This window comes from Aspergillus costaricaensis (assembly GCF_003184835.1).
Source record: "Aspergillus costaricaensis CBS 115574 unplaced genomic scaffold BO79scaffold_20, whole genome shotgun sequence".
In the NCBI taxonomy this organism is placed as follows: domain Eukaryota; kingdom Fungi; phylum Ascomycota; class Eurotiomycetes; order Eurotiales; family Aspergillaceae; genus Aspergillus; species Aspergillus costaricensis.
Window position 1 is genome coordinate 589,320 of NW_020291820.1, and position 24,625 is coordinate 613,944.

The 24,625-nt window shown below is 50.6% G+C and overlaps 10 protein-coding genes across 10 annotated transcripts; 5 read left to right on the plus strand and 5 right to left on the minus strand.

Annotated features, from left to right (window-relative positions):
* Positions 1-205: 205 nt before the first annotated feature.
* Positions 206-1,430, minus strand: BO79DRAFT_268930 (uncharacterized protein; the record flags this gene model as incomplete). The annotated part of the gene is made up of 2 exons (XM_025687148.1): positions 1,364-1,430; positions 206-1,309 (listed from the first exon to the last, which is right to left on the minus strand). Exons 1-2 carry the CDS (start codon positions 1,418-1,420, stop codon positions 206-208), a joined length of 1,161 nt encoding a protein of 386 aa, XP_025538523.1. The 5' UTR covers positions 1,421-1,430.
* Positions 1,431-2,305: 875 nt separating this feature from the next.
* BO79DRAFT_209715 (HSP70/90 family co-chaperone CNS1) lies at positions 2,306-3,996 on the minus strand. Its single transcript, XM_025682652.1, has 3 exons — positions 3,663-3,996; positions 3,314-3,586; positions 2,306-3,260 (listed from the first exon to the last, which is right to left on the minus strand). The coding sequence occupies exons 1-3, from the start codon at positions 3,958-3,960 to the stop codon at positions 2,545-2,547; spliced, it is 1,287 nt and encodes a 428-aa protein (XP_025538524.1). The 5' UTR covers positions 3,961-3,996; the 3' UTR covers positions 2,306-2,544.
* Positions 3,997-5,015: 1,019 nt separating this feature from the next.
* Positions 5,016-6,986, plus strand: BO79DRAFT_256290 (uncharacterized protein; the record flags this gene model as incomplete). Its single annotated transcript, XM_025686184.1, has 1 exon — positions 5,016-6,986. The coding sequence occupies one exon, from the start codon at positions 5,016-5,018 to the stop codon at positions 6,984-6,986; it is 1,971 nt and encodes a 656-aa protein (XP_025538525.1).
* An 818-nt stretch (positions 6,987-7,804) lies between these two features.
* BO79DRAFT_175419 (MFS transporter) lies at positions 7,805-9,441 on the plus strand (the record flags this gene model as incomplete). The annotated part of the gene is made up of 1 exon (XM_025679798.1): positions 7,805-9,441. The coding sequence occupies one exon, from the start codon at positions 7,805-7,807 to the stop codon at positions 9,326-9,328; it is 1,524 nt and encodes a 507-aa protein (XP_025538526.1). The 3' UTR covers positions 9,329-9,441.
* A 787-nt stretch (positions 9,442-10,228) lies between these two features.
* Positions 10,229-11,425, plus strand: BO79DRAFT_209718 (peroxidase). Its single transcript, XM_025682653.1, has 2 exons — positions 10,229-10,455; positions 10,513-11,425. Exons 1-2 carry the CDS (start codon positions 10,346-10,348, stop codon positions 11,342-11,344), a joined length of 942 nt encoding a protein of 313 aa, XP_025538527.1. The 5' UTR covers positions 10,229-10,345; the 3' UTR covers positions 11,345-11,425.
* Positions 11,426-11,901: 476 nt separating this feature from the next.
* Positions 11,902-15,024, minus strand: BO79DRAFT_268935 (uncharacterized protein; the record flags this gene model as incomplete). Its single annotated transcript, XM_025687149.1, has 2 exons — positions 11,902-12,511; positions 12,545-15,024. The coding sequence occupies 2 exons, from the start codon at positions 15,022-15,024 to the stop codon at positions 12,130-12,132; spliced, it is 2,862 nt and encodes a 953-aa protein (XP_025538528.1). The 3' UTR covers positions 11,902-12,129.
* Positions 15,025-15,739: 715 nt separating this feature from the next.
* Positions 15,740-17,116, plus strand: BO79DRAFT_209720 (40S ribosomal protein uS13). The gene is made up of 3 exons (XM_025682654.1): positions 15,740-15,820; positions 16,097-16,262; positions 16,432-17,116. Exons 1-3 carry the CDS (start codon positions 15,817-15,819, stop codon positions 16,727-16,729), a joined length of 468 nt encoding a protein of 155 aa, XP_025538529.1. The 5' UTR covers positions 15,740-15,816; the 3' UTR covers positions 16,730-17,116.
* Positions 17,117-17,139: 23 nt separating this feature from the next.
* cp3 (carboxypeptidase C PRC1) lies at positions 17,140-19,312 on the minus strand. Its single transcript, XM_025684821.1, has 3 exons — positions 19,232-19,312; positions 18,563-19,164; positions 17,140-18,500 (listed from the first exon to the last, which is right to left on the minus strand). Exons 2-3 carry the CDS (start codon positions 19,068-19,070, stop codon positions 17,335-17,337), a joined length of 1,674 nt encoding a protein of 557 aa, XP_025538530.1. The 5' UTR covers positions 19,071-19,164; positions 19,232-19,312; the 3' UTR covers positions 17,140-17,334.
* Positions 19,313-19,580: 268 nt separating this feature from the next.
* BO79DRAFT_175433 (guanine nucleotide exchange factor SDO1) lies at positions 19,581-20,955 on the plus strand. The gene is made up of 2 exons (XM_025679799.1): positions 19,581-19,749; positions 19,912-20,955. Exons 1-2 carry the CDS (start codon positions 19,683-19,685, stop codon positions 20,871-20,873), a joined length of 1,029 nt encoding a protein of 342 aa, XP_025538531.1. The 5' UTR covers positions 19,581-19,682; the 3' UTR covers positions 20,874-20,955.
* Positions 20,956-21,008: 53 nt separating this feature from the next.
* On the minus strand, positions 21,009-22,519 carry BO79DRAFT_268940 (kinase-like protein; the record flags this gene model as incomplete). The annotated part of the gene is made up of 5 exons (XM_025687150.1): positions 21,009-21,196; positions 21,257-21,428; positions 21,485-21,805; positions 21,911-22,205; positions 22,275-22,519. 5 exons carry the CDS (start codon positions 22,517-22,519, stop codon positions 21,009-21,011), a joined length of 1,221 nt encoding a protein of 406 aa, XP_025538532.1.
* Positions 22,520-24,625: the final 2,106 nt, after the last annotated feature.

Sequence of the window (24,625 nt, forward strand, 5' to 3'; positions counted from 1 at the left end):
CCAGAACGGGTTTCAATGTGTTGACGGTGACGGAGATGAATCATCACAAGAGGCAGACAGGCCTCTGGTGTTAGGAAGATAACGTGACAAAACAACCATATAACCAAAAGCCCCATCATTGACATCCACGCAACTCTCACAGATACGAAAACACAGTATCCAAAAGAGATATAAAGAAGTGTCAAGATCATCCAAAGACCAAGATCTAACAAACAATAATATCTCTTCCAAAGGGATCCACAACCCGCGAAATCGCTTCATACCCAATCCTACTCCTATGCCCCTTAACCGCAGCAACGCACAACTCCAACGCCGTAAGATCCCCACAGCGCGATGTCGCGATCTTAGAACTAGGCACTAATCCCTTAACCTTCTCCGTCTCCATCTTAGCCGTTATCTCGTACCCGCACATTTCCACCTCTAGAAGAACTAGCCCCTCCAACTGTCCCAGCTCAGATAGCACATCCTCCCACGTCCCAGCAGTCAACAACACTCCACGGAATGCTACATGTCGTAGCGTCTTATGAAAGTGTCTTAGCCCGCGCAGCCTCTTCGCACTAACCGAGACATTCTCGAGTGTGAAAGACCGCAACGGCGCATCTGGATGGACGAGAGATGGACATGACTTGGCAGTCATGTTCCTGCCGTCCATTTGGCCAGATAGCTCGACTGAGACAAGACGTCGGGCGTGTCTGAGAAGGCTGAAGATCGCGGTTGGCTCGCGCTCGAAGAGCGGCGATGCTGAGGAGGTGTATGAGAGTTGGATGTGGCGGAGGCGGGCTATCACGGGGTGAGGGATATGCTGTGCTGTGGCTGGATATAGAGTATCGTTGTCACAGTCGTAGAATTGAGGTGAGTTATGTTGGAAGTCGATTTCTTGGAGGGAGGGAGGGGGGTAGGCTTCTATACAGTGGACGAGGAGGTTGGCGAAGTGGCGGGAGAGGTTCTCTTGGTCTGGGGTGCCGTTTGGTATGGTTTGGTATTCCAGGCGGCGGAGGCGGACGAGGCGGGGGAGGGTGGTGGAGAGAAGGTTGATCCATTGTTGGATGGTGTCGGGATTGGTTAGGATGTGGTCCCAGGGAGGACGGCATTCGATGATTAAGGTGCGTATATATTGTCCGATGTTGCTTTGGTGGAGAACGTTCAGGTCGGAAAAGGGGCTGTTATCTGTGCTGTCTTTGATGTAGACAGTACAGGTAGTGAAGAAGGCACGAGAGGCAGCAGCACAGAATGACCGGCTCACCTGGCGAAGGGTCCTGAGGTGCCCCTTGCCATGGTATTTGGAGTTGGCTGTGGCGTAATCGGCAATCTGAAGCTAATGGTTACGATCTGAGTGGCAACAAGCTGCTGTACTGGAACTTACCCTCTCTTGGATCTCCAGGGGGAGGTGGATGGATGTCTGTGGCGTATGGGTAAACATTTTATGTAAATATACGGCAAGGAGTTGATTTAATAATACACTGATGATAGGTCTCTGGGATGGGAGAAGATGGAAGCCCCAGATTAGAAAGCGGGCGCTGATATATAGACCCCCAGGACTATGCTTATCATGGTGAGGCATGGATCATCTAGGGGTTACGTCCTGGAACGTAACGATGCAATGTCTGACTCACCCACTGAATGTTTTTCTGTTTCGTTGACGAGATGATGATGATGCGGACCCGTATTTGGTGCCGATTTGTACCTCATAGTGACTGGCAGTAATTGCATTCATGTCGGGGTTATGCTGGAGCCAGTATTGGATTTTGAGACATGCCGTGCATAGCAGATAACTATGATTGGATCTGCGAAGGTATGCTCCGGAACCATATGTTGTCTATAGTATATAGTAAGTTGGGACATGTGTTTGTTTCTGTCCCCCCAATGACGTGATAGATGGTTTTTGGTCTACTAGTTAGCGCGCCGGTATAGTGTAATTCTGGTGGATGAACAGTCCATATTGACTCCAAAGCAAGAATCACTGAAGTAGTCATATGACTGAGAAGGAAATAAGCAGGTGTTAATTTCTCAGAGGGTGGTCTGTGGGGTATCCAGAAAGACGTCAACAGCTGAACGCAGTATGTGACGCAAGAAAGGCATGTTTCGAGCGAACGCTCAAAGAAGTATTGATAAGAACATCGAGGTTCAGTTCAAAGAGTATATAAGGTAAGTTCCAAACAAATGTTGCTGCTGGAACGGTATCTCAAGTGGGTTAAATGGAAGAATTTGTGTTAGTACCATAAAGCAGGACAGTAAACAAAGAATGGCCAATGTTGCTGCGAATGTGGCAGATGAATATAATGCGTCCGTTGTAGGAAGTGCGTTCATAGTCTAGGCGTCATCATAGGATGTTATATACAACGGCTATCAGCCGCAAAACCTCAGTGGGTATATAATAGAAGAGCCGGTCCAGGCAGCATGTATACATGCTCAAGTTTGGGCTCGACTCGAGAATGTCGCGGGACTGACCGCAACATAGGCGAATGGACAGCCGTCCATTCAAATGGCCCTGGCATAACCCAGCGGCTTCCAACAACTGCAATAGACTCAAACAACTGATTGCTTTCAAGCCTCCTTGCGCGCCTTCATCTCAGCAATGAACTTAGCGCTCTTGCTGGTCGGCACAATGTAGATCTTCACCAACTCATCCACAACCTCAACCTTTCCACCACTAAGGATCTGTACCAATGGCACCTTCTTGCCAGCCCGGATCAAACCACCCGTAACCGTCTCCATGAAGCACTCCACCGTATTGATCTTGTACTCTCCCTTCTGATCCCACGGCAACGGGAAGATGTAGTCGAGGTGATCCTCGATCGAATGCATTTCGGAGAACGCCTTGATGAAATCCGTCTGCGCATCCATGTGGTACAGGAACACAGCCGGGAACTCAAGCGTACTTTCCGGCGACAGCGGATCGGGCGACAGTCTGATGCCCACGTCCTCCATCTCAGGAGGCTGATCTGTCTTGCGAGTACGGATCTGACGCGCCTTCAGCGCAACACTAAGCAGCGTCTTCTCCTTGCGCGTGCGCTCATCCTCGGCCTTCTTTCTCGCCGCGATGCGCTCAAGCACAGCCTTGCGCTCGCCGATCTTTCCAGCAACCATCTGAAGAGCCTTGTTGTTCGGATCCAGCTTCAATCCCCGGGATGCCACATCCTCCGCCTCGACAATCTTATCCAGCGAAAACAACGCCATGGCGGACCGATAGTACGCTTTCACGTTCTTTGGGTTCAGCTTCAGCACAGCTGCGCAGTCGAGGGTCGTAGATCGGTAGTTTTCTATCCACGTCAGCAACCTCACCCCCTAATTTAGGGCACAGTAAACCACATACTCAGTTCCAAATGACACAGCGCGCGATTAATATAGCACGCCTCCTCGACCTCCCTCCGCAACCGGGCCTCCTCCTTCTCATCCTCAGGCTTATCCCACTTATCCTCCTTGGCCAGCAAGACCGCAATACCCTTGGAGTAATGCTCCTTCGCATCAGCCCAGCGCTTCTCGCGAGCAGCTTCGTTTCCTTGTTCACGGAAGTTCTGCGCGACATCGCCGCGGGTACCCTCGTTCTGGAGCGCGCGGATCGCATCAAGGAAGGGGTTTTCGCCGTCTACCCACATACATACCCCGTTAGCCTATCATCCAGCTAAGATATTCCCGAAATTAAATTAAGAAGGAAAACTAACTCTCATCATACGCCTTGTTGATATCCGTCATGAACAGCGGCGTGCGGTTCAGGATATCCGCCAGCTCGTCTGTCGTGTGCGTGCTCACAGCCTCCATGGCAGGAGGCATTTGAGGTGCCATGGGGTCAGCGCCCGCATTCAGGTCTTTGAGGCGCTCTTCCTTGATGGGAATGGGGAGCTCCTCCGGGGGAGGTGGGGTGAATTCATCTTTGGATGCGGTCGCGGGGGGTTGTTGGGGCTGCTTGTTGACTTCGAGCGACTCGTCGTAGTCGTCGGGGAGTTCTTCTATTTGGCCCATTTTGGTTCAATGTGAGGTTATGAGCCTGAGAAGGAGATGTGTTCTGTTTTGGGGTGAGGGGGATTGGAGATGATCGTCATGGAAAAGAGGAATTTGCTGTTATCGGAGATGCAAATGATGCAAACTGGTGGGGAGGGGTTAGCCCTTATCTTATCTGTTGATGGATCAGGTATGGTTGATGGATGTGGTTGTTCCCGATGGGGTGCGATTGTATTTGTCAGGTAGCAATAATGTGTATTCTTCTCTTCTTTGATTGTAAATTAGTTCCTGCTGGTAGGTCGGAGATTGCCAAAGGGCAATGCAGTGTACGGCAGATGCCATCAATTCTAGATTATCCGGACACGACCCTACAAAGAGGATCGTTCATCTAGACAAGACCCCCCACAATGAATGAAGAGTGGCTACAAGACCAAGACATGGCAGACCAAGAATGATCAGGTGCAGTTGGTGCTAGCTGGTTGCGCAATCCTCCTTCTTAAGTCAAGTATTCTTGGGGAGAACACCTACTTGGAGGGAAACTTGCGATTTGGGGCGGGTTATATAACGGGAAGTAGAGAGGGTCAGGTGAATGAAAGCAATGAAACGATAGACGAGTCCTCAATCTCATTCTCTTTCAAACTATTGAGATTCATAATTTTATTCACTTCACATTACATTACTTACGGAAGCCACCGACACAGCCATCCCCATTCACTAACAGCTTCAATGAAGTCTCGTATGTCTTTCACATGTGTAACTTTAACCACCATGTCATTTGACCTCTACCATTACATTGATGGGAGTATCAGTCCAAAGTCCTCCATATATAGCGTATAGCAATGATTATAAAAGGTACCTTCGTGACACCCTCAAGTACCTGCTACTCCTTAGTAGTGAGCACATTATTACCACTCGGAACCCTAATATCACATCTCTTTGTTTCCCTTGTTTCTGCTGTGATACCTAGTATATCCCAGTATATCCTTGTGTTATATTAGGCTATTCAGTACCCCATTCACATCATCCGTCCCAGTTCTGTATCTGCATAGCCACACACACAACTGTGGCATTCACTCATGTCTCGCAACTTCCACCCCGTCAACGCCAACTCGCCCTCCACCACTACTCTCACCTCAGACCCCGACATTAGTCCTTCCCTTGAAGACAACAGCAACAATAATACCATCCTCCAACCCTACCTCTTTCCCCCAGGCGTGCCTACCAATACCAGCTTCAACAGCAACGATCAAACCCTCGTGGACAACTGCTCCAACATTGAGGTCTCACAACTTGTCACTGAGGCAAACCGCTTCTGGGGAAATTGCTCAACGACCATCCCCAACATCGAGACAGGTCCATCAGCTGCAGAATACCCAGCCACATACATGATGGGTAATTACGATCATGGCTATGGTGATCAAAGCATGCACGAGACATCCGTGCCATACGGACCGTGCGACCACTTCCAGGTGGCCGGGACAGGAATGGACATGGGAATGAGGATGACTGGTACGAAAGGAGAGGACGAGGATGAAATGTACGCTGCCAACCAAGCCTCCATGCTTGCTGCGCTGGGCATGACTCACCTTGATGAGGGAGAATCTCATGCAGTGGATGATGACGCCAGAACTTCGTCGTCAGTTACGGTTGACGATGACCCCGAGTGGAAGGAGTGGAAGGAGTGGAATGAGACGGACCCGAATGGGGGAGTTAGATTACCTTCGGAAGAGAGGATGGACCAAGCAGCAACACCCGCTTGGGTGGATATGGGTTGTGAGGAGAGAAAGACGAACGAGAGATTCCTGTCCTCGAGGGAGAAGATGGATCAAGCAGGCGTTGCTGCTTGGTTGGACATGAACCGTGAGGAGGACCACGGGGTCTTCCAAAATGATGAAAGCGATGACTATGACGAAGACGATACCACATCTTACGGATCCGACGATGACATGATGGAAATGGGAGAAGAGACGGAGTATGAGGAGGAGGAAGAGGAGATTGTCAACGTGGTCGAGGGCCCTTCAAGACAGGTTCTTATCAGTTCCCAGGCAGGGGCTGTTGCTGAGTACAATACAGCAAGCTTTGGATGTGACTTTGAGGTAGAGGAAGAAGAAGAAGAGCAACACAACGAAGAAAGATGGGGTGGAGAGGGACAACCTCGTCCGTCCCCATTTCCTTGCTTCTACGACGCTCGATCGGGGCTTATCATCGAGCTTTCCTCATCCGAAAGTGACGCCGAAGAGACCTTGTCAGATCCCTCTTCCAACAACGATGTCGAAGAAACAATGTCAGACCCATCTTCCTCATCCACCTCTTCCTCCTCATCACCAACCTCAGAAACCCCCCAAGCATACGCCCTCCCCTGGCCCACCTCACCGTCCAACCTCAGCACTAACACTACCACTACCACTAGCAGCACCAGCACCAGCACCAGTACCCTGTCAGAGATATCCCCACCACCATCATCACAACCCGTTCACCCCCCATCATCCACGCCCTTCACCCTCCTCGCCGACCTGCACACCAACCTCAGCAGCGCCCCGGACCACCGCGCCACACATCTCCGCAACCTAGCCAACGAAATCTCCAACACGATGTACTTCGTCAACAGCCGGACAATCTCCGGGGACTTCAGCGCGGAGGATGCAGCGCCCGTAGACCGGGTAATGCGGATCGTGCGCGAAGGGGAGTTGAAGATGCGGTACCAGGAGCGGTATGAGCGGCAGAAGGGGAAGCTGGTGAAGCGGGAGAGGAGGGTCGCGGAGCGGGAGGACCGCGTGAGTAAGAGGGAGGAGATGGTGAGTCGGCGAGAGATGGGGGTTGCGGGGTGGTGGGAGGTATGGAGGGAGAGGGGGAGGGAGGTGTGGGAGGGGGTGGAAGGGGAGATGGATGGGGGAATTGGGGATGGGGTTAGGAGGAATGCGATGGATACGTTGCAGAGGACGGTTAGGGTTACGAGGGAGGTTGTGAGGAGGATAGATAGGTTGATTGATGAGAGTGAGGTTGATGGTGATGGTGATTGTGATGTTGAGGGGGGAGTTGAGTTGTGAGTTGGAGAAGTAATTGCCAGATTGATTGATTGATTTATGGTTATAAGAGTGGACTTATGTTGGGTATTGGTGTTATGGCTCAATCTATCTATATAGTCTCGTCTATCAATCTAGATTAGATTGATTAGGATGACGATGACGACATTTTCGGAAGTACTTTCATCAACGAAGAAGAGGTAGTGCCGCGGCGAATTTAACAGGACAACTCACTGCTCAATCACTTAATCCTAAGCTAACTATGCAATCTACGTTTGCGTATACAAACTAACTAATAAACTAGTAGTAGCTGTAGTGTAACCCCCCACAAAGGTCACCAGCCATCTCAGTCGTAATCAAAAGCAATCAAGTATCAACCCACCGAGATAACACAACCACCGAAATCCGAGACTAAAGACGACCAGCAAAGAGATAAAAGGGCCAGATACCCACCTCCCTACTGTGTAAGCGCCAGGGGCAAAGTCCGATAACCGGTGTTGGTACTCCATAGAAACTTCTTCGAAGACCGTTGCCGTCCCCACTTATTCCCACTTTTTTTTTCTCTTTCCCACGTTGTAACTTTTTTTTCCCACCCGAGGTGACATCAGCTCAACGGTCAACTTTAATCCTGATTTCTGTTCAGGAAACCCTTCCCAAATCACTCTGGGAAGCCCTTTCAACAGGGGAACAAAAAGGGAGAGACGAAAGGGAAGCCTCTGGGGTGAACTTTACCGATTCTTCATGCATAGTGGCTGACGGCATACACTTCAACGGCCCGTCTTAGACAGCTGCTAATAAGCTTCCCGACGACGATCATCATTATGACAGATACAACCGCCGAGATGGCCTCCTCGGACAGTACACTCGAAGGCACACTTTCGCGATCCGAATCCATCCGCTCCGCCGTTCAGACTTTCTCGCCTCTTCATGAGCTCGTCTTCGTCTTCGTGGTCTGCATGTCGCAGTTCATGACGCAGGCCGCGCTCGGAAACACCCTCGCCCCACTTGAGATCATCAGCGACAGCTTCGGCATCACCAACCCTGGTATTTCCAGCTGGTTAATCGCAGGGTATTCCCTAACTGTCGGTACCTTCATTCTGTTCTTCGGTCGCTGTGGCGATATTTTCGGATACCGTATCTTGTATATCACCGGGTGGATCTGGTTCGCGATCTGGTCCCTGGTGGCGGGGGTGAGCGTGTATTCGAACTACATCCTGTTCATTTTTGCGCGCACCTTGCAAGGAATCGGGCCTGCGATGCTCCTTCCTAATGGCCTGGCGCTGCTGGGTGCGACGTACCGACCGGGAAAGAAGAAGTATATGGTCTTCTCGCTCTTCGGGGCTACCGCGCCAAACGGCGCCGTTTTGGGAGCCATCTTTGCGTCGCTGTTTTCCCAGCTCGCTTGGTGGCCGTGGACTTTCTGGGCCATGGCAATTTATTGTTTTGTATTGGCGATCATGTCCTTCCTTGCGATTCCTCCTTCCCCGTCAGTTGCGCAGGGTATGTCGCTTGCGCAGTTGGTTTCTGAACTAGACGTGGCCGGGGCATTCTTCGGAGTCGCAGGCTTGGTTCTGATCAACATCGCGTGGAACCAGGCGCCCGTGGTAGGATGGCAGGAGGCGTATGTATACATCCTGCTAATCATCGGAGCCCTGATTCTAGCCATGTTCTTCGTCTGGGAGATCAAGTACGCGGCCAAGCCACTCATCCCGTTCCACGCGCTGGATCTCGACGTCTGCTTTATCCTGGGCTGCATTGCATGTGGCTGGGCCAGTTTCGGCATCTGGGTCTACTACTTCTGGCGGTTCTTGGAGAATATCCGAGGCGTATCGCCGTTGCTGGCATCGGCGCAGTTCATACCGCCGGCCTTGTCCGGACTGACGGCCTCATTCACGACGGGACTCCTCATGGCGAAAATGCGGCCCGGCTGGATCATGCTGATGGCCATGGTGGCTTTCACCCTGGGTAATATATTTTCGGCTATCGCTCCGGTTCATCAGACGTATTGGGCGTTGTCCTTTGTTACGCTGTTGGTCACTCCTTGGGGAATGGACATGTCGTTCCCTGCGGCCACGGTTGTCTTGTCGAATGCAGTCGGGCGTCGCCATCAGGGTGTTGCGGCATCGTTGGTCACGACGGTCGTTAATTATAGCATCTCGCTGGGGCTGGGCTTTGCGGGCACTGTCGAGGTGCATGTGAATAACGGTGGCCAAACCTTCCATGATACGCTTAAAGGGTATCGCGGAGCCTTGTACATGGGTATCGGACTGGGTGGGCTTGGAGTTGCCATTAGTGTGCTCTATCTCATCAAGAGCAGACCGAAACCGGACCAGGAAGAGAATCAGCTGGAAAAAGCAGCTGAATGATTGTGTTTCATCATTTCGATAAGGATAGAGATAGAGCGTATATAATCCGGCGTGCTCATTATAGACATAGCCACAGAGCCCGCCTGCATAGTGGCAAATCCAAAATACTATTCAGTTAATAGATTAAATTGACACTCAACGTATGACAGATGAGCCACCATATTGCAACGGGATATGCGAAGGGGATAGCAGTCATTCCGGGTGATCTTATGGCCCTCGGCCCTCATTATTGCGTGCCCATAATCGCAAGTGCAAACCTTTCTATCGTTTATTTTCACTGCGCTGCTATTCGCATCACGCTAACTCAGAAACACACCCTCTCCTTATGGGCACTGGACAAATCAAATAAGTCTGCAGATGCAGAACCAATCAAGTGTGCTGCTCTGCATTGCTCGTGATCACTCGACAAGCCTAGAATTCCGTACGCCCGTCGAGGCGGGAGCAAAAACCGGGAATTCAAATTCCGAGGGTAACGGCAATTGATTCAACTGAAGGAGCCAGGATGGCGAGAAAAACACATCGGTGACCTCATTTCCTCCATCCAAGTGCTGGAGAAACCACATGGTCGCAATCTCCTCTAGATAGCAATGAGAATACCAGTAAATTGCCTCCCTTCATATGAAGATGGGTCGATTCATCGCTGCACCGTAGTGAGCGTCCAATCAGCGAATCCGATAAGCAATAATCGGACTGGGAGCGATAGTTCCAGCGAGTTCCCAAAGACGGGTCCAGTTCGCCGCCCTGGCGATGAACCTCGGCACTGGCACTGGCCCTCCATGAATTCGGGCCGCGGATCCACTGGTCGCCATCCCTTCATGTGTCTTGCCAACAAAAGGAACGCTCCTTATTTCGTTCTCTTTCCCTATCTCTGGTGATCATTTTTCTTCTCTCCTAATCCCTAGTCACCGTGTTCCTGTGCTGCAACCCTCCCGGAAATTCCAGCATCGCGTGAACAATTTTCACATCCCCTAATCCCGACCCACCGCACTACCCCGGACGACCGATCTATCGGCCGAGATGAGCAGCCCGGGCGATTACAACGCCGTCCGCAAGGACATTGTCGCACAGCTGAAGAAGCCAGACTATGATGACGGAAGCGCAGGCCCAGTATTTGTCCGACTGGCATGGTGAGTCACCTCCAGGCTGAATGTTATGCTTGTCAGTCGCCACTAACCCCTGAGCAGGCACTCCGCGGGTACCTACGACGCCGAAACCGACACGGGCGGCAGCAACGGTGCGGGCATGCGATATGAAGCAGAGGGGGGCGATCCGTCAAACGCAGGCCTTCAATACGGTCGGGCATTTTTAGAACCTGTAAAGGAGAAGCATCCTTGGATTACATACTCCGATTTGTGGACGTTAGCAGGCGTGGTGGCGATCAAGGAGATGGGCGGGCCGGAAGTCGAGTGGAAGCCAGGTCGGACGGACCTGGTCGACGACTCCAAGGTACCACCTCGTGGCCGTCTACCTGACGGTGCTCAGGGTGCAGACCATCTCCGCTTTATCTTCAACCGGATGGGCTTCAACGACCAGGAGATTGTGGCGTTGGCAGGAGGACACAATCTGGGTCGGTGCCATACCGATCGCAGTGGGTTCGAAGGTCCCTGGGTGAACAACCCAACACGATTCTCCAATCAATTCTTTAAGCTGCTATTAAAGTTGGAGTGGACGCCTCGGAAGTTGGCGAACGGCATGAGCCAGTTCGTATATGAGGATCCGGATGCGGAGGAGGGAGACGAGTTGTTAATGATGCTGCCCACCGATATTGCACTCAAGACGGACCCATCCTTCCGACAGTGGGTGGAGAAGTATGCAGAGGACAAGGACCTGTTCTTTGACCACTTTGCGAAGGTGTTCGCGAAGTTGGTCGAGCTGGGTATTCGACGAGACGAGAAGGGTGCTGTTCTCAACACCGACAATGTCAAGGGAGGTTATATCTCTGCTCCCAAGAAGAGTAACACGCCGACAGGACCACCGAAGAAGCCGAAGGCCGAACCTGTGCGGGCCAGGCTGTAAATACGCGATGGATATTTGGGAGGATCATTGATTTGATATACCATAGAAGGATTTAGAGGATTGGATAGAGACCGAAGCGTGTACACTGGCTAGAGTAATAAATCTCAAGTTCATTAATAATGAAGAAACGAAAGAGCCCGTCATTTCAAAGTAGTTGAGAGAAAGAAGAAAGCAAGGAGAGAGAAAGAAGCGAGGGAGAGACATAAAAGAGAGAAAGGGAAAAAAGGCCGGGGGATTCAATGAATGCGGGGAAAGGTCCATGCGCTGACTTTGGCCCGGCCGTCATTGGCTCCCACCGGCATAGCTGGCAACGCGTTCACCTTGAAACCAGCCCAGTAGCCGTGCTAGGTTACTCCATTCCATCCTTGACTAGTCGGGAGGCTAGAGGTACTAAAGCTGCTCGGTTATTGAGAGAAAGGGTTATTGTGCTGGTATGACCTAGTTCCTTTCCCCTTTTTATTGTTCCCCGGATTTCTGGACCAGGATCCGTTCTCTGAGTTTATATATGAACTACCACCGCTGAAGACGGCATTCTAATTCTACCCATGAAAGTATTTCGGACAGTACTATATGTCTTAGTTATTGGATCTGGTGCAGTAGTAAGTGCTTTTTGAATAAAGAAAAAAAAAAAAAAGTTATGATGTCTATGTTGTTTTCTATCTATCATTTTCTGAAACCCGAACCCAAGCTATAAGGGGAGAGTCTTAATCCATCGCTCTTCATTTTTGGTTGGCTAGCATGTCTTCATAGTCGTGGTGCGTCTGGCGGGGCTGCAGGTGAAGACCTCAGTGGCGAGGCCTATGGTGGCCGGGTCTATTCACCCAATTCTCCGGATGGGTTGGTGGTAGTTGTGGTTGTGGTAGCTGTGGTTGTGATCGCGGCGAGGAGGATTGACCCATCATAGTAGGCCCATGGCCACCATAGGCGCTGCTATTCGGGTTTGTCAGCTGCATTTGGCTGGTCATCGCCTGTACGACTTCATAAGAGGGTGGTGGATCGGTGGTCGGAATCCCCGGACTGTAAGCGACTCTCTGTTGAGGAAAGGCTACAGGAGAGGAAGCCAAAGACCCATGGAGAGCTGGATTATGGAGAGGGGGGTGTTGCCGAGCAGGACTGGCAGGAGGCACATGCCGATATTCCGGCCTAGTTATATACATCGGCCTGACCCTAGGAGGCGGTGGCATTGCACCACCTACATACGGTGAACCTGACATCATGATTGCAGGCGATGGCGTATCTGCTGACATGATCGGTGTGGGGCCCATGGACATAATCGCGTATGGATGAGCTGGAACGTAAGGCTGTGCTCGCGGTCCTCTAGGCCTGCTAGGTGCAGCCTGCTCTTGGCGTTGCACCTGGGCGTGTACCTGGGGTTGTACCTGGAGTTGTACCTGGGGTTGCGCCTGGGGTTGCGCCTGGGGTTGCGTACCGAGGACCAGCATGTTCCGAAGATCCGGATTGGCCCTTTTAAAGCGTATCATAATGTCAGGCAGTGTACTAGGTTCCCAAGGATATGGGTTCTGCTGCCGAGGTGGTAGTTCGGGCGGGGCCCAACCAGGACTTTGCTGGAGGAAAAGCTCACCCTGGGAGGCAGACTCTAGCATGCCGCTAACTGCACTCACAGCTACTTGGAGCTCGCCAAGACTCGGGTTCAGAACCTGCTCGTAGAAGAGCAAGGGGATCTGCTGATTCCTCCAAAAACGCTCGGGCACTTTGTCCGGGCCGTTTTCTGACATGGGAAGTCCAAGTATGGCTCCGTCGTGCACATGGCTTTCATACGAACACAGGTTCGTGCAGTGCACCCCACGTTCGGCACCATTCCACAAGAGGCACAAATAACCTGGTACTGGTGAGTATATCCCTCCTATCCAGCGGTATGTGACTCTCTGCCCCTCACCACCATCATCATGATATGATAGGGTAATGTCCTTTGTATGTGACCGTATAGATACATTAGGGCCGAGTTCCACTACCAGGCGCATGGGGACGTTATTGAATTGTCTCTCATAGTTGACTGAATGGTTACATTCGATGCAGGTTCTCTGGCGCTGAGGGTCAAATACTCGAGACAGCACTTCCTCCATACTCACGCCGTTCCGATCAGTCTCGAGCACAGGCGGTGCTAGAGTGGTCAAGCGGGTGCCATTCACAGTGGTTTTGCTATCCCTGGATGACCCACAATCACAGTGCGCAGTAGTCTTCTCATTGTATGAGTACGCGAACTGGTCAAACTTGCGCGTAAATTTGCGCCAGACGGTTCGCATAGCCTGAGTAGGCCCCGTGGCCTGTCGAGCATTTGCTGGGAGGAAACTAGCAAAGCATTCGACTAGATTAAGACTCGTTTCTCTATCGAGGAAATCCCATTGAGCATCGGTCCCTTCAATGAAGGCTTGGTCAATACCTGTGAAGCGATCCTGCCAGCCCGGCTGCTTGCGGTCGATGTTGGTGGACCCGGCATCTAGCAGTCGGCCTGCGATGATAGCACAGCCAATCGCACTTTCGCTGAGATTCGTGCTAACAGGGCCTCGTCCTCTATAAGGCCTGGTAATCCGGGGGCGTTGCGGGTTGCCTGGGGCGTGCAGCTCTACCTCAGCTGTTACTGGATGTAAGCTGTACTGGACATTGTTCATGGTATTTAAGTTGGCGGTCAGCCATGGTCGTGGCATGTCCAACGGGGCAGCAGTCTGATGGCGTTCAAGCTCGTGATAAGCAAATTTCATGACAGCACGTTGCACTGCCTCAGTAACTAACTGGGCATGCTGGTTAGGTAGTGGTTCTGCTCTCCGGAACTGCTGGGATGCAGAAGTTGTGGTGTTAGGGTCACTGACACCTTCGGTGTTGTGTTCACTTGGTCTCCGGCTCTCTGAGAAGCTTTCTTCATGCTGCGTAGCAGGGCTTTCGACTTTTATCGTATGAGTTGGTGTTCTGCCACCCGAGGAACATTCTTCCATAGGATCCCCCTCATCACGGTCAGAGGTTTCCTCCTCTTCGATGTCGGTCATTTCATCTTCGACTCCCTGGTCCTCAGGACTGGTTGAAGGGAGCCACTCTGTATGTTCGGATTCTTCCGAATTTTCAGTACTACTTTCCATGCATTCGCTTTGTTCTTCTTCCGTTTGATCCCCTTGTGGTGTCGCAAGTTCAAGAAGCTCTTCGTCGAGCCTACCGAGTTTATAGAGTTGCTTTTCCATAACCTTCACATACTCCTCCGGTATATCACCAGAAGACCTAACAGACCCACGGGTCCGTGAGTCTGATGCTTGCAAAACCCTTGGGGGATCAGGGGAACACCTACTTATGGGTAGGTAATTGTTCAAGCCCTGAACACACCCCTGTTTCAGCAATCGAGGGCCAGCGTCCCTTCCCCAGTTGAAGAGTTCTTCCACTGACTTGGGCTGGTGATATTCAGCTTGATTCCAGATGATTTTCATTAGGATTGCCACCTTTACCCGCCTTGGCTGAAGGGAAGAATGGGAATCAGTGTTATACTTATAACCCCAGCCATGAAAATCCAACAGCTTGTCGTATACGCCCCTGCCCCCGTTGAGCAGAATATCGGTCAACGTCTTGATGCGTTTTCCGCATAGTTGGTCTGTCTCGGCAGGCTCTTCGAGCTGGTCAACATCGAAGAGCGGGTGCCTACACTCGACATATTCAATTGGCTGTGAGCCTGACTCCATTTTGCTTATTGCTTCGAGGACCGTAAGTAGCTTTCCAGAGAGAATGCTTGGGTGAATGAATACTGATTATTTGGCTCTTGGATGGAACACGAGGCAAAGCAGCTGCTGATAGAAAATCTGGAGAGAGCGATCAATCTGCTTCATACTTATACCCCAGGGAAATCTCATGTTACACAGCGATGAAGACTCAGATATACTGAGCTTCACTGCAATATCCGTCATTTTGGGTGTATTTTCAAGGAGAGAACACTTTAGTTAGGCAAATTGTCAAGTACATAGTGCAATTTGACGGATTTGGCTGGCATATTCCTTGCAACCAGCCAAGGAGAATATAGGAGAAATCATTCTCAACAGGTGTTTCAAAATAAAGATATGGTCTGGAGGCATATTCCAAACACACCGGTAATCATATCACGGAGATATCTGCTAACAAGGCACTTGGAAAGATGAAGATGAGGTGAATCCCGTCGTACTGCGATGTTCTATATCATACATGCCTCAGGCAGGAATAAAATACTACACGGCTGGCATACGCAGACTACCGTACCAGAGCAACCAAATCACGTGCACAAGACAGTCAAGTGATAATATACCCTATTCCGGAATAGCCCGAAGCACAAGCGAGCCCTGAATCCCACCATACCCGAATAGGCTAGAGCCCAGCTTACCCGATCCCACAACGGGCGAGAGCAAAGTTGGAAGAAGCACTCGCAAGCCCGCCTCGATTTCACCTCCTTCTCATCCCTCTCGCCTGTCGACAATCAATCGCGGTCCTTCGCGCCATCGCCCATCATGTGTACGTGAAAGACCCTGAAATCGGATTTCCAACCCTGCATCTTTGATTTCCGTCGCTGTTCGTTTTTTGCCGGTCATTTTGGGAGGAAATATTCATAAATCGCTGAGGGGTTTTTGGAGGAAATTCATCATCGCGGATACAGACGGGCAGGAAACAGCGGCGACGGAATCATTGAATTTTTTTACTTGCTCCATCATCATCATCATCATCATTATGGCAACAACCGATTTTGCAAGACAGAAAGGCTGACTTCGGTTTTTTCTTCGGAATTTTTAGCGCTCGTGTCCGGCGAGAAGACGAACTTCCAGTACATTCTGCGTCTGCTCAACACCAATGTTGACGGTAAGCAGAAGATCATGTACGCCTTGACCCAGATCAAGGGTGTTGGTCGCCGTTACTCCAACTTGGTCTGCAAGAAGGCCGACGTTGACCTCAGCAAGCGGTACGTTTACACTACTTTCCTCGATGGTTTCGAACAAATGGGATGGAGAGGAGTTGGTCACACGGACACAATAAGAGGGGGGGGAAACAAGGGCCACGAGAAAACAGAGACCCCGAAGGGATAAGGGATACATACAAGAACACCAAGTTGACTTTGATATTTCTTACAGCGCTGGTGAACTCACCACCGAAGAGCTCGAGCGTATCGTCACCATCCTCCAGGCCCCCACCCAGTACAAGATCCCCACCTGGTTCCTCAACAGACAGCGCGACATCACCGATGGCAAGGACTCCCAGGTCGTCTCCAACTCCCTCGACAGCAAGATCCGTGAGGATCTCGAGCGCCTGAAGAAGATCCGCTCCCACCGTGGTCTCCGTCACTACTGGGGTCTCCGTGTCCGCGGTCAGCACACCAAGACCACCGGTCGTCGTGGACGCACCGTCGGTGTCAGCAAGAAGAAGAACTAAAAAAACAATCATCGGGGTCATATCATCTGCGTTTGTTTCTTCGTACTTGCTGGAGTGGATCGTGGGAAGGATGGATTCCTTTTGTGTATGTTGGTGTGGATTTTTTTAACGAAATCTTCCCTGGGACCGGGAACAATATTAGAAAATGCCGTGTCCGAAATGAAAAGAATCATACCAATATGAATGAATACCAAATCATCCTTTCCTCACATTTCTTTTTTCTGCTGTTTTACGATTTACGAATGTACGAGTCGCTTGGTGGCGAATTATGAGTAGGCTCTTATGGCTCGGTTTCCATGGGAGTGGTCTACCTTTTACTATCGACTGAGACGTCCATGCGCCTAGTTGTCGACTCTCTGAATCAATTTCGTGTTCTACACTACGTACAGACGGTATAGTACTAATTGAATGCGTGTAAATGCGATCGATTCATTCTCGTACGAAGTACAAAATGCATAATGCACTATAGTGACAAACTCATAGATACCATGCAACATAAGGCTCGGGATTAGTGGGCATTGACAAGCATCCTCAAAGTATCGTTAAGAAACATATCTGCAGTGTCACCGAAATGACCAAAGTCTATATGCGGTGATAGCACGTCTTTAGAACCATTCACCTCCCAACCAGCGGTTGAAGAACTCGAGACTCGACTCGGGTTGGTCCATCGGGACCATGTGGCCACCACCATAAAGACGCATGAAGGTGAAGTTGCCATGCGACTTGACCTGGCCGATCTTCTTGCCCTTGTGCTCATTCTCGACCACGACCAAGTCCTCCAGCTTCGCGGAGGCATATTCAGCCTGTCCGGGCCACTCAAGGGCTTCAGTCCAGGCCTTGTTGCCGAGCCAGTTGCAGATGAAATCGGCGTCACCGGCGTAGATCAGGACAGGGATCTGCTCCAGGAGTCCCGGAACGAGACGGTGGTAGGGCTTCATCCAGTCACCGTGGAAGAGGAAGTTGCGGTTGATGTCAAAGTTGCACGAGTCGTAGCCGTTGACCTCAGCGCCAACAGCATCAATGACCTCGGGCTTGTTCAGGTAGTCGCTGACGTAGCCCATGGCCGAGTAGCAAAGGTTGGAGCTATCCTCGCACTTACCACGAACATCGTAGACGTTCTGTCCGGTGCGCTGGTAAGGGGCAAGGAGGGCGTTGTTACAGTAGATGGAGGCCGGGACACAAACCCAAGCGCTCTCGGAACTGTAGCAAGATTCAATCATAGACTGGCAGCGAGGAAGGGCATTGTCCATGGCCTGGCAGGAGCCCTCGTCCAAGACAGCTGGGTAACCACCGTCACCACAGGCCATGGGACGGTAGTACTCGTACTGAGTGAGTCCGTCGGTGAGACCGTTGCCAATGAGAACGGACTGCAGGTTGATGTTGCGCTTCTTGTGAGACAAAATCTCCGAAGCAAAGACGGGGATATAGTGACCAGCATAGGATTCACCGGCAATGTGGAAGTCCTGCTTGGCATACTCGGGGAATTGTTTGAAGAAGAGGGTAAGCAAGGCATAGACGTCCTTGCCAGCAGCGACCGTGTCACTGACAGCAGAGTTGCTGTAGGAGTAACCGACGTTGACAGGCTGGTCAAGGAAGATCACGGACGCGTTGGAGTTCCAAGCGTAGTCATTGTAGACCGGCTGGATCTTCTTGTTGATGCTGCTAGGGCCGAGCTCCATGAAAAGACCGGTGAGGGAAGAGCATCCAGGGCCACCATTCAGCCACAGAACAACAGGGTCGTTCTCGGGGTCATTGCGAGACTCAAAGAACCCTACAATGCGTTAGATATGAAGAGCATATAAAAGGCGTGGTCTTGAACCCAGGTGGACTTACAGTAGAACAGGTGCTTGTCGTTCTCGTTGTCATCGAGATAACCGGTGTACTGCTTTACACCGGGGTCGATGCCAAGAGAGCTAGGATCGGTCTTCTTGACCCTGAGATCATAGGCTTCCAGCTTGCCATCGACCTCACGCTCCTTCTCACCGTTCTCACCAGTGACCCAGACGCTCTGGACGTTGGAGCCACGGACGATGTGGTCCCAGTGGTGGTCGGGGCGGCGGTTGTGCTTCTTGGGGAGGGAGAAGAGAGGGTTCTGATCCATGCTCTCCGGGAAGAAGCTAGCAACCTCATCCCAGAGCTTACGAGCCTCATCAGAGAGAGTCTTCAGCTCCTCCTGGAATGCGTGCAGCGGCTTGGAGAACCCGTCGGCACTGTGATCCGCAGGGACCTCGGCCGCATGGTCGGCACCGTGCTTGGCACCGTTACCTCCAAGGACCTGCTGGAAGGGAGGGACGGCCGCAGTGGCCGCTCCAACCAGCATAGCAGCTGGAAGAACTCTCATTGTGCTGAAACCCAACGGGGTTGGTAATATTTCCAGATGACGATGGGATGAGTAGGTAGAGGATGGGTACCTTGCGGTCTGGAAGGTACGGTACCTGGGCAGGGAGCTTATCAGCACGGGTTATCAAGGGAGGTGGTCAGAGGACACAGAAGTGAACTTACAGACACAAAAGTATCAAGTTAGAAAAAGCAAGTAGCTCAGCAAATACCAGCTACTGGGTGATCAATGGAAACCCAGAAGAGGATGGAGAGGAAGGAAGGAGAGAGGAGAGAAGAGGAGGTGTACTGGATGGGCTGCAGGCAGGCAATGACGCCTCGATAGCAGGGACGGAAGGCGACCAATCACAGGCCGGTGCCTTCCCTTTGCAGAAAGTCACGCGCTGAGTCATGTAGCTGAGTCAGCGCATGGCACGGGACCAGCGTCATTGCGGTTTCCTCCAATCACAGGCCCGTCGGGTGACTGCCTTGGGCTGTCAACAGCATTTTTTTCAGCGCATTCAAAACAGAATCTCCTCACTGACGCAACTGGAGATCGATCGACTCCATATTACACTTTGGTTGAGTCTGTGTATACACAAAAGCCTCTTGCTTTGTCGCAGAGGCCTCCAGCAACATGCCCATCAACCAACCATCAAATCAAATCAAATTTACCAATGTATCAGTCGTCAGGCTAAAAAAGGGTACGTACTGTTATACATGTGTGACCCTTCATTTGCGATCGTCTTGCGTGGCATGTCTATCAGTTATGTGGGGAGATGATGCGCAGATTCAGGCGTAGAATGAAAAACTTCCTGCGAAACTTCCAATCGGCCCCGCAACCCCGCTAACCGTTCAACAAACAGGTAAAAAGCGCTTCGAGCTCGCCTGCTACAAAAACAAACTCCTCGAATATCGCTCCGGAGCAGAGAAGGACCTCGACAATGTTCTCCAAGTCCCCACGATCTTCCTGTCCGTTTCTAAAGCGCAAACAGCCCCATCCGCCGAGTTAACAAAGGCCTTCGGCGCCGACACACCTGCAGATGAGATCCGGCAAGAAATTCTACGAAAGGGTGAAGTGCAGGTTGGCGAGCGCGAGCGGAAGGAAATCATCGAGCGAGTGGAGAAGGAAGTGTTGGATATTGTATCAGGACGGCTGGTTGACCCTACGACGAAACGAGTCTATACCCCCGGAATGATCTCCAAGGCCTTGGACCAGCTGAGCTCGGCTAGTGGTCAACAATCGCAAACGCCCGGCAATGGCGAGACGGATGGGGATAACAGCGAGGAGAGCCGCCCGCGGAAACCGCTCTGGACGGGTGTGACTGCCAACAAGTCCGCGAAGAGTCAAGCGCTTGAGGCCATGAAGGCGCTTATTGCATGGCAGCCTATTCCTGTGATGCGGGCGCGGATGCGTCTCCGCGTTACCTGTCCTGTGTCGTTGTTGAAGCAAAGTGTCAAGGGTGGTGCGGCCGGCGGTGCTGGCGCGGGTGGTAAGGAGAAGGAGGCGCCATCCAAGGGCGGCTCCAAGTCCAACAAGAAGGGTGGAAAGGGGTCCAAGAAGGCCCGTCAGCAGGAATCCGAGGATGAGGCGGGTGGATCTGACGCAGAGTCCGCGCCTGCCAAGGGCCCGAGCAATGTTAAGGATAAGATCCTGAGCTACATCGAATCTATCGAGGCTCAGGAGGTCGTCGGCGGAGACGAGTGGGAAGTCATTGGCTTTGCGGAGCCGGGAGCTTTCAAGGGACTGAATGAGTTCGTGGGTAACGAGACCCGGGGCAGAGGACGCGTGGAGGTGCTGGATATGACGGTGACCCATGAAGAGTAAGCTCGGCCGGGATGCATCTGGCGCAACCATGTACAGCCTGCTATGATTGATGACTAGGAAGGATACCAAAATTATGCCATACATATGACCATACTACAAGACTAGATCCAAATATATCATGATAAGACCATATACCTAAGGTTCATAACAAAGCCAAGGATCATCATAGAGCTCCTTCGCACTCGACCGACACTCCGGATCCCACCGAAGCATTCTACGAACAAATCCAATAAACAAGCGTCTATCCTCCCCATGTAGAAAGGGCGTCATATTCGAGAAATTGAATCCATCCGACGGAATCAACCCAGGGAACTTGAACGTCCCTAAACACATATCCAACAATTAGCATTCACAGCCCATCACAATCACCAGATATAACATACCCTGAGCTGAAAACAAGCCATCCCGTACACACGGATCGCATTTATCCAAAAACCGTGAAGGAGGAGGTCCCAGCAGCCTAATCATCTGCGCGACATGCACATCCCTGGAATATTTCCCTTGGTGTTCACACAACCCATCAAATAGCATCTCATCAGCGAGAAGTTCCCAAAGCTGCATAGCAATAGCCGTGAGTATACATCACGACGAAGCATGATCTTCCGACTTACCACAGTCCCCAAATTCCAAATATCCGCACTATACGACCACCCAGCCTTCAACAGAACCTCAGGCGCGCAGAATGGTTGAGGCTGAATGTCATGATTATGCGGAGTCAGTACGTTCCCGAAAACGGCAGCACTGAAGTCGGAAATCTTCAGCATACCTACTCCTTTTCTCAGTGGCCCGAAGTCGTTCCTAGATTCGTAAATAGGACGTCCGTTTCGGAGTACATGGGGAGCGGGATGAGCTTCTTGTTGGCGGACATAGTTGTCGATAATAGTGGCATCTTCGAATCCGATGAGGAAGTTATCGGCTTTTAGGTCTGCGGTCTGTTAGTAGATAGGATACTACTATTGAGTCGATGGTTTGAGATATGTACCAGTGTGTATGACATGACACTCAGAATGCAAAAAATCCAACCCCCTGAGTATAACCCTCAAGAAAGCTTTCAGAACCTGCGGAGGCACCCCGTTCGTACTTCCCAGATGTCGTCCAAGAACCCAAAGTGGCTCTCTGAGTGGCTCGAAGACCAAACATAGATGATCTCCAAGGATACCTTGTACTTCAAACGAATCCTTAACAAGTCTAACATACGCACGACCTTCATGCTCAGACCGTAAAGTGGAAATATGCTGCGATATTCTCAACTCATCCTCCGCGGCTTTCCTCTCCCCCTCGCCACAGTTCGTGATCTTCAAGGTTACGTATTTGGTTGATTGCCAGGGCCAGCTTTGGGGGTGTTAGATAGGTATCTAGAGTGTGCTCTACTAATATATGGTACTATGATGTGTCACTGACCGAGATATATCCTTCGCTAACCACGCGGTGGAATTAGCACCCCATCCTAGTTTGGAGATGATACGGTATTTGTTCCCGATGGTTTCTCCGATTCGGGCGGGAGAGTATTTCTTGGGGTTGTAGTGTGGGTTGCGTTCTTCTTCTAGTGGGTAGGTTGGGGAGATAGTCTTGAAAGATAGTGGTTTGCTGGGTTTATGGTACAGGGAGCGGAGAGGTTTGTTGATTGTATGACGAAATAGAGTCATTGTGTAAAGTTGATAAGGTGCTGTTTACTGCATACATGAGAACTACAGTATGTAAGACGAGGCGGGAAAAGGCGGTGCCGGGATAATATTGCGAATCCAACATGCCAACGAAGAATGAGAGCAAGGGAGACAGACCTGAATAAAGCAGTAGGGATTATACTGATGAGCCAATCGGTACATATAGTTCGATATAGTACTACGCAATGTCTTATCAGAACAAGGAAGACATGATCTATTCAGTATTCAGAGTATCGATTGTGTTCCGCGTTGCACGCCAAAATGTATACATTCTAGACTTACGCATACTTACTTCGATTTAATATGTTCCGCTACATCATCACGCAGCTAGAACAATGTCCTTGACCACACAAGTAAGCAGATACTAAAAGTTTACCAGTTGACTTCAACACATCTTTAAACATCTCTACCCAATCATCCTGGATCTATGGCTCACTGAGTCACCCACCACAACAGACACAACCTAATATGCAAAAGTACGAGACAAGAAGTCACCAAGCCAGCCAGATATTTTGCAATCCATCCAGCATATGCAAACTACAAGCAAGATGAGCAAGAAGGTAGACTACTGTAAGTACCCATCAGCTGAGCCATGCCATCAATAGTAACCCAGCTAGCTACATAATGGGTACAGATTAACTTCGTCAGCGCAGAAGCAAGGACCAGCAGGTAGCTTGGGAAGAAAGATAAGCAATTTTAGATGCATGCATATGTATTTCTATCACATCTCGATAGTTATTCTGAGATTGAACTGTATGATCAGTTTTCGACTTTTATTGAAGTAATACTAACATTAGTTTTCTACGCTAGTGTCCACCTGGGTAACCGTGTAGATATATACCATTGTTACTAGTAAGCACCAACTACTACTACAAGAAAATAGTACTAGTAGTACTAGTATCCAAAGAAAACAAAATAAAACCAAGCCTCTGCACCCCAGAAGCAACTACTGACATCCACCTCACCATCCATAATCCAGTCTAGTCCAGCGATCTGAGCAGCAATACTACTACTAATGCACGATCACCGTCCACCCACTGCACAGATCATCATCCCTCACCCCTCCTTCCTCATCCAGCCAGCCTCCTCACCCTCACACTCATAATCATCAAATCCAATACAAAATAATACAAGTAAGAAATATAGAAAAAAATCATAGCCAAGCAAAGTAAAGCCACACCTACAGCCTAGTAGAAGAAGCACAACAAGAAGCAAAGCGAAGCAAGCAACAGCAAAATTCCCCCCGACCCGACCATCCCGACCGGACCCGAACGAACACAGACAGCCCCTCCAAAGTCCCAAGTCCCAAGGCCAAACACACTATTAACAGATCAAATCAAACTAGTGCTTTGCGGCACCGTCGATCAAACCGGTCAATTTACTCCGTAGTACGTAGTAAGAAAAGTAAACCATTTTCTGTTAAAGAAAAGAAAAAAAAAAAAAGAAGGAAAGTCAAAAGTCAAAATCCAAGTTGGCTGAAGTATCCGACCGATGATCGCAGTCTGGAATGTCTTGGCGGAGAGGGTGAAATCATTTTCCCCTGCTGTTTCCTTTGAACCCTGACTGATTGACACTACTCCAGGATTGGCTTTGGCGTTGGTGATGCGTGTGTGGCGCGGACTAGGAGGGATGATTGACGAGGCTTATTGTCGATAGTGGCTTGATTTATGGGGGTACTTTTTTCTTGATTACTATTGCTTATTACTTTATTGCTTTTCTGGGAGTGAGGCGAGGTGGCTCACTACTCACTACTGTAATCTACTTATTCCGAACACTACGCTATTTGACGGGTCTTTATTATTATTTCTTCATTGTGTTACCTTACAGTTAGATAGGTACATTAAGTACAAGTCGGGTCAGTGGCCGGTGGGTGAATCCTCGGTGCTAGTAGTAGGCACCCACTAAGGCACCAGCACACATGACGGGTTGGGAAAACCAAGCAACTCAGTTGGATGGGTATACGCTTAAACGCAATGCACGAAGCACTCAAAGCACAAAACAGACGCTTTTCGAACGTTGCTCGTTTCATGCGTGGAAAGGACCGACTCCGTCCAGGGCAGATGCAATAAATCCCAGACGCCCCTCACG

What these genes read in the sequence shown, in the direction of transcription:
- BO79DRAFT_209718 (XM_025682653.1), top strand. Translation starts at nt 10,346, where the DNA reads ATGAGCAGCCCGGGCGATTACAACGCCGTCCGCAAGGACATTGTCGCA. An exon ending in GTATTTGTCCGACTGGCATG is followed by an intron (nt 10,456 to 10,512) that starts GTGAGTCACCTC and finishes ACCCCTGAGCAG; the next exon opens with GCACTCCGCGGGTACCTACG.
- BO79DRAFT_209720 (XM_025682654.1), top strand. An exon ending in GACGTTGACCTCAGCAAGCG is followed by an intron (nt 16,263 to 16,431) that starts GTACGTTTACAC and finishes TATTTCTTACAG; the next exon opens with CGCTGGTGAACTCACCACCG.
- cp3 (XM_025684821.1), bottom strand. Translation starts at nt 19,070, where the DNA reads ATGAGAGTTCTTCCAGCTGCTATGCTGGTTGGAGCGGCCACTGCGGCC. An exon ending in CGACAAGCACCTGTTCTACT is followed by an intron (nt 18,501 to 18,562) that starts GTAAGTCCACCT and finishes AACGCATTGTAG; the next exon opens with GGTTCTTTGAGTCTCGCAAT.
- BO79DRAFT_209715 (XM_025682652.1), bottom strand. Translation starts at nt 3,960, where the DNA reads ATGGGCCAAATAGAAGAACTCCCCGACGACTACGACGAGTCGCTCGAA. An exon ending in CAACAAGGCGTATGATGAGA is followed by an intron (nt 3,587 to 3,662) that starts GTTAGTTTTCCT and finishes GTATGTGGGTAG; the next exon opens with ACGGCGAAAACCCCTTCCTT. An exon ending in GCTGTGTCATTTGGAACTGA is followed by an intron (nt 3,261 to 3,313) that starts GTATGTGGTTTA and finishes TGACGTGGATAG; the next exon opens with AAAACTACCGATCTACGACC.
- BO79DRAFT_175433 (XM_025679799.1), top strand. Translation starts at nt 19,683, where the DNA reads ATGCCCATCAACCAACCATCAAATCAAATCAAATTTACCAATGTATCA. An exon ending in AGTCGTCAGGCTAAAAAAGG is followed by an intron (nt 19,750 to 19,911) that starts GTACGTACTGTT and finishes TTCAACAAACAG; the next exon opens with GTAAAAAGCGCTTCGAGCTC.